General features: G+C 39.2%; 1 protein-coding gene across 2 annotated transcripts; it reads right to left on the minus strand.

The window, feature by feature from the left end:
• Nucleotides 1–7,489: 7,489 nt before the first annotated feature.
• tvp23b (trans-golgi network vesicle protein 23 homolog B (S. cerevisiae)) lies at nucleotides 7,490–10,389 on the minus strand. 2 transcript variants are annotated; one of them, XM_034038394.2, is made up of 7 exons: nucleotides 10,285–10,389; nucleotides 9,402–9,484; nucleotides 9,132–9,276; nucleotides 8,678–8,767; nucleotides 8,309–8,440; nucleotides 8,056–8,184; nucleotides 7,490–7,895 (listed from the first exon to the last, which is right to left on the minus strand). In XM_034038394.2, the coding sequence occupies exons 1-7, from the start codon at nucleotides 10,294–10,296 to the stop codon at nucleotides 7,872–7,874; spliced, it is 615 nt and encodes a 204-aa protein (XP_033894285.1). In that variant the 5' UTR covers nucleotides 10,297–10,389; the 3' UTR covers nucleotides 7,490–7,871. The 2 variants fall into 2 exon arrangements, with proteins under 2 accessions (XP_033894285.1, XP_058845763.1); XM_058989780.1 differs by lacking the exon at nucleotides 10,285–10,389 and adding an exon at nucleotides 9,890–10,264.
• Nucleotides 10,390–10,831: the final 442 nt, after the last annotated feature.

The following is a 10,831-nucleotide window of genomic DNA, read 5'->3' on the forward strand; positions in this document are numbered from 1 at the left end:
GTCTCTGTAAATCGCCTTGGATAAAGGCGTCTGCTAAATAAACAAATAATCTGTGGGACCTATAGAGTCATATATACATAACTTTGCATCTATTTATATTGATGAATATGGTATGTATGCAATTAAGTTCTAAAGCCAGAGCAGTAAAAACTAAATGGGAATTATAAAGTGTTTTATGAGGCACATGGCCAGGTATATACTGTATATGCTGTCCTGTAAATCAGTCAGCATTGGTATAAGTGTTTATATTGGTAGTCTCTATTTCTTTCAGATGTGAAATGAAAGTGTGACTATCTTCTGAAATATTAATTACCATTATGAAGAGCAGATTATTTGGAGACCTACTCTACTTTAACGCTCATGCAGCCTCTCTTCTTTGACCTGAACAGGTTTATAAACGGCTGTACTGGAAACTTGTTAACTGAATTCCAGGCATCAATTAGCCTGCACACACTTCTCTCTTCAAACCTCCAGGCTTCCCCTTTGACATCTGACGTGCAATCTGAATTGCATTGCATGCTTGTGTGTACCATTAAGTCTCACAGAAATGAAGGGCTGCTGCAGAAATAGCCCCATTTGGCTATTTCTATAGATTGATGGACAGTATTTTTGGTTTAAGGGCATGGAGGGAATTGCTAGGATTTCAAAGCTGTCACTATATCATACTGGGCCTTGAACCAAGCCTTCAGCAAGCCCTGGAATATTAACATTCGGGTGAGTTTATTCCAGTTATATTTAAGGTCTGCTTAGTCTTGAAACACTCTCATTCCACTGAGTCCTTCAATAAAGAATGTGGTAAGAGTTTTATGAATCAGGACCATTAATTCAATGGGAAAGAATCTTCGTCAGCCAAAACATAATGAAGATTATTTGAAAGTTAACATTTGTAAACCTTGTATGGATGGATGTGTTGCGAGTACAAGAAGTCCTGTGCAGTTTTAATGCCTTTTAATTTGTAACGGTGCACTTCATGTATGGGTCCCTGCTACCCATGCAAAAAATATCTGCAGTCTATAGACAGGATAAATTACAGTAGTGCAATATCAGAACACACCTTCACCCAGACCTGCTGAGATGGTCAGATGATTTAAGAAGACAGGTTTCAGTTTGCTTAAATATTATGGGGTGCACTGTGTTTGTTCAGGGGTCCATTCTGACCACATGGACCAGTCAACTTCTGAATGATGAAAACCAAAAAAAAAGCTACAATAACAGTAAAAGCGTGACCAGGAACAGAAGTGAACCCCTTCCCAGTATTCCCAGTATCCCATGTGGCCTATATATGTAATGTGCTTCAAGCTTTTTACACACACCGTGTGTAAAGCTGAGAAAGACTAACAGCAACTATGAACCTTTAATGCACCATAGTCCATCAGGGCTTTTTTTAAAAGCCTTGATATTGTTTATTTATTTATTTATTTATTTATATATTTTAGAAAGGGCACTTGGAGCAATGCAGCTGAAAAACAAGGTTTCACTTTATTTGCTTAAATGTATTTCTCGAATAGCATGGATTATCCAGAGGTACTGTTAAAAATATTTAAGAAAGGTTAAAAAAAAAAACTATATTATTTGGAATCCCCACAAGATCTAGAATGAGAATTTTTTTTTTAGAATTTTCATACTAATTCTTAAATATTTAATAGTTTGTCAGTTAATATATTTACAGTTGTGTTACATTAAAACCACAAAAATGTGACACTGCTACACTACCAGAACACAGCTGATGGGGGAGGCTGCCCACATGATGCAGCTTTTCATAGAGCAAGGGAAAACAGTGGGTGTGACGCTAAAGGGAAACTTAAATAAATGTCAAATATGCAGCATAAAAACCATTTCTATTTGGTTTATATCAGTCAAACTCTGACCCAATTGAAAAACTGCCATGCAGACAGGGGCAGTTAAACTTCCCCACATTTTATAAAGACTTAGCATGGAGATATCAGAATCTGAACTGGGTCCAAGCTGGTAAATGGTAGGGAATTGCACACCTTTAAACACAGGCAGGGGGGTGTCCAGACTGATCCCAGAGAGGCAGAGGGTACTGGAGGTGGGGAGGGGAAGGGGGAGCGGGGCTGTGGAATTCGGCACAGCTGCGGACTCTAAGATTTCCCAGGGGGCCAGATGCGAGTGTTGGCCAAGACCTTAAACAAGTTAAAAAACGCCAGAGAGGAGCGGCCATTCCAGGGGCCTCGTCTCAGCACATACGATACACTCCCCAAAATAACAGGCCCCCTGCTGTGCACAAGAGCAGCTCTTAAGAGGGAAACCAAACGATACCGACACAGAACTGAACAGGGTTTGTTTAGTAAACCTCATGTTCTGCCAATGGTACCTAGAAAGTACAAAACACAACCTATTGTTCCACCCATAAAGTATAAACTGTTCCACATGGTAAAGCAGCACCAATGCATTCCTCTCCCCAGTAACGTTGTTGAAGCCGACACCCAGGGATCCTTCAAGAAGCTCCTTGATGAGATTCTGGGATCAATAAGCTACTAACAACCAAACGAGCAAGATGGGCTGAATGGCCTCCTCTCGTTTGGAAACTTTCTTAAGTTCTTATGTTCTTATGTGAGGCTGTGGAGCCTAAACATGTAATATTATTATTTGTAGTATTAGTTTAAATAAATAAACACATAAATAAATACTGGTTTTCAATAACATTTTTATTTGACTCCAGTGCAAAGCTGGGGAATACTTATCTGAGTGTGTAAGCAAACAACTTGCAAACAATGCAGAGTAGCTTAACAAGCAGAGTGTGCTTGTGACAGCAGTTTATGAGGAGGCACACTGTGGTGTTGCAACAGCAAGATGTTTTCTTTTGCTTCCAGCATCTGATCAAAAACAGTACAGTAATATAAAAAAACAAGTGTGTAGCAACAGAAAAGCACATTGACTTTATTCTCCATGTCAGACAGCAAAAAGACTAGGTAACTACTGGGAGCCAAATCCTGTATGCAGAGACTTGACGTGCTCTAGAATACAATTTGGAGGTTTGCACCTGGACTCTCCTCTCCCCAAAGTAATGTGTGTTTAAAGTGGGCTGGCTCGTCTCAAAGGCATGGTTCTTTAGTTGGCATGTTAGCTAGAAATGTGTGCCCAAATGCCAGCCTGTTCAATCAGCTATTTTCTTATTGCTAATTATAGCAGTGTCCATTAAGATCAGTAAATAAATGGCACTTCTCACTGCCAAGTGTACTTCTGTGCCCATATATGGCCCCCTCTACAGCAGTCTGGTCCACTATCAGCACAGCAATCAAACCCGATCCTCAGACTACTGCCTTCCAATGCAGCCGGCCAGCTGTCTATTCACTGAACTACTTATGACTCAATCCCAATACCTTCCACATTTAAGACTAGATTCTCAAACCTACCACTGAGCTAATCAATCCCTCTGCCTTCCACACTGCAGCCCAGTGCATTCTCTAGCCCACTACCTTCATATCTGATTAGAATTTGCATTTTGTTGCAAATACATACATACATATATATATATATATATATATATATATATATATATATATATATATATATATATATATATATTTTAAAAAATTTTAAAAAGGAAAACTGCTGTGTAGCAAAATAAAAAAGAAAAAGGTAATGTAGGTACAAAAAAATGTGAATGATTGATAAATAACTTTATGATCAATGCCTTAAATAAAGTTCATTAAAAAATGGGCATGTAATATGAAACACAGTATAAGTCAGACCAGGGAGAGTTGCTGTCTACTTGGTGTGGTACATCTCAGTTAGATTACGTGTTCCACACATGGAGAAGGGGTGGGGGGTCAAAATCAGCACAGGGGGATTAAGGTCACCAACAGAGACTTGCATTCTGGTAACACCCAGTACATCCCCCACCTAGCAGCTTGGATCCTCTCTCCTCGTGCTCCAAATGAGGTTTAGACTGACAAGTTGCTTTAACGTATTCCAGATTTCTTCATTATTTTTTGGAGCCAGTACAAAACTGTCCTGAACTTGGCGGGAAGGTCCCTCTGTTGTAACTCCTGGTGATCAGAGTTCCAGGAGAGCCATCTAGTGGCTGTAAAGTGTATAGCATTAAAAAAACAGTATAGTCCTGTATATAGGAACTGAACCCCTCCCTCTTGTTCTCATTCAAGGTACACTATTAACAGTTGCCAGTGGCAGCGAACGACCACCAGTTAGCTCTGTACCTATTATATACAGACACAGAGTGAGTGCCCCCCTTCATTTTAAGTTACCTGTCTTGTTTACTGTTAAGCAGTGAGCTTGGGTGGTCTGAATACCAATCTGCACCTACAGCTCTAGAAAGGGCCTTCTGACATACTTAAGTAGAATAATCTTTCTTAGCTACACAACGCCTCTTAGAATGTATCTTCTCAGTTATCATTGCCTCCTTACCCCACAGTTAAGACTGAGCAGATAACTATTATAGTTGATTTTCCAAACCAAACCAGGCTAATCTTCCCTAAGAAGAGCTTTCCTTCTGGTCTCAGACAGAGATTGTTATGGGTTTGCAGGGTCCAGGGGTCGAACCACAATGGTCTTACTGCGGTGACAGGAGGTGTTTATGATCTCTATCAAACTGCTTGGGATGGAGAATATGAAGCCTGGTTAGGAAACCTCCATTAAACTCAGTTCTGCTGGAGGGTATCATGTCATCTTGTCTCCAAGTCAAATAATGATGTGATCTTGGGAACCATCTAGTGTTTTTGGGTGGGTCAGTTAAAGGACTTGTTCCTGTCATTTCAAAAGCAGCAATTGTATTCATCCATTGCAAAAACAATGGATGAATAAAATTATGTTCCATCACGAGATCTGAATGGAGACTTTTTTAGCCTTTTGAGAAGTCACTGCTTTATGAAAAGATTCATGTTAATGGGTTTGAGAACAAGACAGGAAGGCATGGTCTCTATCAAAAATAAACAGCGTATTAATCCAGCTTTGCTCTATAGTGCCCAAGGCTATGGCATTACAATTATTTAAAGTAAGGAAACAGTTTTAAGCCAACACCAAAAGCGCTGCACGCAGTTTCTAAAAGCAGCCCTGTGACAAACTGAACCCGGCTAGCAAACCACACAGCTCTTATTTTTCAGGACGGTGTTCAAATTACTCTGAGATTTCCACAGGAAACACCATAGAAAACATCCTGTCCAGAAAGTGAGGTCCCAGCCTCGTCAAGGAGCGATATCCCTGAAAACCCCACCTAGCTCAGTCTGGAAAAAATGCCAAACAAAACGCACTCCAAATCTGGAAAGAATCCCACATCAACTCCACTTACAGAACAAGTGAAAAAAGTAATCTAAATAGCAGAAGACCTAAATACACCTTAAAATAAACCACTGAGCTGCAACAACCAGATCTTCCCTCTCACAGCATGACGTGCAGGGGCACACTGGAGGCAGTACGCCCTGGTATTCCAATGCAATACCTATGCACTGTACGAGTTAATGCAACCATATCAGGACCATCGATGATCCAGGTTCATTGTTTTCCATTATTCGTAACGGAGTGGTCTAAGAACAGCTTTGGTGTTAGTGGCAGGGTTTCACCGAATAATAACCTGGTATTATAAAGCTATGGTTTCTGTAGAGATACAACAGATGAGTTTCAATATCCAGAATGGTTGGAGGATACCACTATCAACACGCTACACACGTTATTATTCACATCAGCACTCCAGGGAGCTGTGACGGTTTAAAGGGCTGGCACAGACACACAAGACTGTCCCTCAGAGAGATGACATATCTGTACTGGGTCTGGAGTAAAGCAGGAACCCCACCCTGTTTGAATCATTTTGCACTTCTCAAACAGTCATCCCCACCCTGCAACATCTGTGCTCCCTAGATCCTATAAATCAGCAGCATCTCCCATGTTTATCCCTCGCTTCCTCCGCACTGTGAGCGCTCTAGCAAACAGCCAGTGCCAAGACCTTGCTTCGGAAGTGGTGTGTTGCTGCAGGGAGGAAATGGAGCTCAGGGTGGCGACAGAAGCTTGGTTATCTAATGCTAGGTGAATATTTTTAGGAACGTATTATTTCCTTTCCTAAGAAAAAAACAAAAGATTTTGGAGACAGATAGTCGCCTCTCTCTACTCTTTATAATTTTATGTGTGCACGCCTTTGTAATGGTGAGAGAACAAAACGTTGAATAACAATTGAAGAATTTTCTTTTTTTAAAAACACCACCCAAAAAATAGTGGGTTTTAATAGACCTATAACCATAATCATTTGTGATGCTTCTCCTTAGTATTACAGTGTATGTCGTTTTTCGGGTGTATGTATCTTTTAGCTTTATCCCAACACATGATCCGACCCATCAATTGTAAAGAAGGTGAAGCTGCAGTATAGACATGCTCAAGATGGATAATGTCAGCATGTTAAAGATTAAGATTTTGTTTTGCTCAATCCTTCAAATGCTGGGATGGGATTTCCAACCGCTAGCTTAAAGAATTCAATTCAGAACAAGATTTTTAAGACAAAAACAAGAAATACTATATACTGTATAGATTTGGCATTTTGGAGAATTTAGAAAAGGAGAGGTCTTGATTTAATAAAAAAAAAAAAAACGTAATGAAAAAGGTTCTTACATTTTATTAAAATTCCTGGGAAGGTAAAGTTGTTTTAGTTTCGGATTTCTCTTGAAACACACTGGTGTTAGTGCTTTCACCTGTGAAAACAGCAGGAAAGCTCCAGCACTTATTCTATTAAACAATAACAGACATAGGCTCTTTCTGACTGACTTGCTTTTGTTAGTGTTTTCTACAGTAAAACGCCTGCCTTACAGATAAGTCAGGACATATCCCGGATGACAAAAAAATAAAATAAAAGCCCCCTCAGAGAATCTTTCAAAGCTGCCATTGTTTGCCCAGGTATATTGGCTCGGTGTCTTTAGGGACTTTAGGGATTATAGTTAGATGTTTATAAAGGCACTGGGCCACTCCAACAACCTTTTAAAGAGGTTCCATGTGCTTCTACTGGCTCAGGGAGGTGTACTGTGAGGCTCTCAACAACAGGCAACATGCCCCGCTGAAGGATGAGGTCATGTATGCTTTTTAACAGAAGAGATTTGCTTTATTGATGCCGTTGGATAAGATAGGTAGGGACTAGATAGAGACACACGTTCCTTTTCCTTCACCTGCTTTTCCCTCTCTTGGTAGTTTCTGTGGGAGCAAATGTAAAATGGGCCTGCTGGCAAACAGCCGAATGTAAAACCTATTTTGCTTAAACTGTACAGAAAGGAGCTAGCAATACCCTCAACAACACTTCCCTATATATAAAAGAAAGGACTGTAAATGGCATGAAAAGTTGGTCATTTAAACACATGCATGTAGACTACTAAAACTTGCACATGGAACTAAGAGTTTACATTGGTAAAACAGTACCACCTTGTGGAGAATTGCATTACAAAGCAATCTATTGCCAGAAAAAATCCACGTCACTTTTTTCATTTATTTCATGTTAGACATCTCTAATAAAATGTACAACAAAAATGCCAATAAAACCAGTTACTATTTTTTATTATTATTTATAAACAATATTTACAAATGTAACTAACCCCACCCCAAACCCTTTAATACAATCAAAGAAATATGCAACGTCATTATGTATGTGATCTGCATTATGAAATGAACGCTTAAACAAAATTTCACCAACTCTGATTGCAACCCCCACACCCCCCAGTGGATATATTTCAAATTATATTTAGATATACCAGGAAACTGCCAGTCACGTCATAATGATCATTTCATCTCCCCTCCCTCCAACCCCACCCTGCTACAGCATCTGTTTACAAATACTATGGTTTAAAGTTAATCTTTTAAGAAAATATTGTAATGAGATATCTCTATATTACAGTGGCATCATAGTTGTGTTTTTCAGGGCTTTAGGATCCTTCTTCCTTAGCTGCCTGTTTAGAAAATAATTAATTAATTAATTAATTAAAACGTAAAAGGTAATGTCACATAAAATAATACTTTTGCAACAATAATAAATAATTAATTAGCATTTTAAGGTTTCAAATTATTAATAAATATTTTATGTATGAATAAAACTGTAGGAACACATACCTGTCGGAAGAACTGTCGTCCAAAGTAATTGGTAGCCATGCTTTTCAAATTGCTTTTGTTTCCCACTTTACATTTGACGTATCCGTACAAGTTGGCACACTGTAACACAACCCCCATGATCACCACTGCCTGGAGGACAAACACAAGCACTCTGTTAAAAGGGGAAGTCTGTGCAACTTCGACAAAATAAGAGTTGGAGTTCTCTATTAACCACAGATCAGGTACAGCAGGAACTCAAGTAAAGCTGACCTACCAGCCATTTAATTTTGAATGACAAAAGCGTGCTGAAGATGAAGATGACCCAGATAAAGGGGCAGATCACCAGGCCCAGCCAGAAGATACGAGACTCAGAGTCTGAAGAGGCTGTATTCCCCCGAGTTGAAGGCTGAGAGAAAAGAAAAGGTTTATTACAAAAAACTTAAACCCCTATCACGTTAAAAAAATTTAATTATACAGCTTTTCTATATTTTATACAAGGAATAAAAGTAAAAAAAAAAAAGGTGGTACACTTTTCCAGTCTCTCACTGAAAAATCTAAATGCAGAAAAGCTGTAGGAACTTGAAGCATGAGTAAGCTACAGTTCTGTTATATATGTGGGTCATTTATCTTTTTTATTTTTTACCTTCCTGGCCTCAAAGATCCAGTGACTCCTCCCATCGTCATCAACCTGGTTCCACCAGCGCAGCCCCACCAGCAGCCTGCCGGTAATGTTCTGGCAAAGAATGAAACAATGTGAAGCAAACACACACAGCCGTTTGAGCCTACAAACCAAAACATCAGTCGTGACAACTATATAAAAAAAAAAATATTAACATTATCATCCACCTAACCCAAGGGGCCTTAGAGAAGTACTTTATAACACTATCCTTTGTTTTTTAAATATACCTAATTGAAATGTTGTTGAGAATGTGGTTGTTCCATTCTGTTCACTGCACACCACCACTGTTATGCCTTTACACAATCCCAGACTTAAACATAAGACCAATTTGATTAATTAAACAGCCATTACATTACTAACAATTCCTTTGTTAATAATGTAGTACCGTATATGAAATCTTGCTTTCATTAAAACCCACCTTTACAGTCCAAAAGTCACAGGAGAGCAGCAGAATAATGGTGACCATGCAGGCTATGAAACTGCTGCTCAGGATCTCACACAGGAGATACACGAGGATCGCACTGACTCGGAAAAACAGGTGGAAGAAAGAGGCCAGTGGGTGCCTGCAAACACAGAAACAGCAAGCAGCAGTTGAGCTCCAACCGTCTGCACTGACCGCAGATACAGCTGTCTTTGTGTGTAATGTAATGGCTGGCACTGTGCTGTTACAGCGCACAGGTGAGCTTACCTGATGTTTGATTTCTTGGACTTTCTCGTTGTATCATCCTCCGCGTCAAACAGGGACACATCCTCGGAGTCATCGTTGGAGTCCTGCAACAATTAATTAATTAATTCAACGCAAAGGGAGATTCACACATACTGCTGTATTTCAGGACAGATGCGGCCTGGTGAATGCCAAACACAAACACCTGCTTGTTGGGACAAGTGGTCCATCTCAAAGAACATTCTCCAGTTAGTCTGGTGACAGATATGCACCATTTCCATTTCCTGTTTGAATTAATACATACAAATGTCAACTGCAACAACTCGTACTCCAAACAAACAGATATCGAGTAGTATACCGTACAAAAGCGGTACCACAGTATTGGCATTTTCACTAGCAGTTAAGGAATTGTTAACAAACAAACAAACAATAAATAAATAAATAAATAAATAAATAAACAACGCGAGGTATTCAATTTCTCCAGCTGTCAAAATGTTGTGTATAGAACGTACCGGTAAGTATAAAGTTATTGTTGTTGATGTTGTTGTTGTTGTATAAACTAGGGGTACATATTTACTTTACTCGAACATCCTCGTGAGCAGATCAGTAAACAATGTCGACGCAAAAAGAAGTTGCATAAATTAAAATACTAGTACACGTAAACAAGTGGTGACATCAACTCTGGAAAGTATTACTGCGACAAACGACCCGATACGACCAAGGTATTAACACTGAACTAAACATTACAACGGTTTTTTTAAATACAGTAAGGGTACGCTAGCTTTGTTTACTTAGGTCACGGCGACACCCCATACCATTGCCACTACGGAGGCAGACGTAATTCGTTATTAAGATAAACGTCTGCCGTTAATAAGAATATAAACCATTTAAGTTGCTGGATGTTTACCTGTCTCATCATTTTGGTGTCGCTACACTTCCTGAAAACGTGTCCTCAAAGAGAGCTGACTTCTTGATGCCTGAAGGACCCCGGTGATCATATTTAAATAAATTTTAAAAATGCATGAACCGCAGTCTGTCTTTTCTTAAAAGAACTAAAATAATGGTTTATTATAACTTTTAGAAATAATACAAGCGTATATTTTTGGTGTTGTGTGTCACTCAGTGCAACCTTTCTGGACAGCTTGACTACCACACTGACTGTGTGAACATGGAGACGGCTAATCAGGCAGCCATCTTGGTTGTGGCTCTTTGTACCAAAGGTAATTTATGTACAAAAGATAAATGGTATGTTCCAAAGGGAGCAAAATCAAAAAGAGAAAAGTTGTAAGTACATTAAAATGTGAATAGTTGCTGTAAATGTTTTTAAAATCAGTTATTCACATTTGTATGTACCTACATTAGTTTTTTCTTTATTAAATACGTGTGTGTGTGTGTGTGTGTGTGTGTGTGTGTGTGTGTGTGTGTGTGTGTGTGTGTGTATTTATATAAGCAGC

Source organism: Acipenser ruthenus, chromosome 17, assembly GCF_902713425.1.
Source record: "Acipenser ruthenus chromosome 17, fAciRut3.2 maternal haplotype, whole genome shotgun sequence".
In the NCBI taxonomy this organism is placed as follows: Eukaryota; Metazoa; Chordata; class Actinopteri; order Acipenseriformes; family Acipenseridae; genus Acipenser; species Acipenser ruthenus.

What these genes read in the sequence shown, in the direction of transcription:
- tvp23b (XM_034038394.2), bottom strand. An exon ending in GGATCTTTGAGGCCAGGAAG is followed by an intron (nt 8,441 to 8,677) that starts GTAAAAAATAAA and finishes CTTTTCTCTCAG; the next exon opens with CCTTCAACTCGGGGGAATAC. An exon ending in GACGACAGTTCTTCCGACAG is followed by an intron (nt 7,896 to 8,055) that starts GTATGTGTTCCT and finishes TTTTCTAAACAG; the next exon opens with GCAGCTAAGGAAGAAGGATC.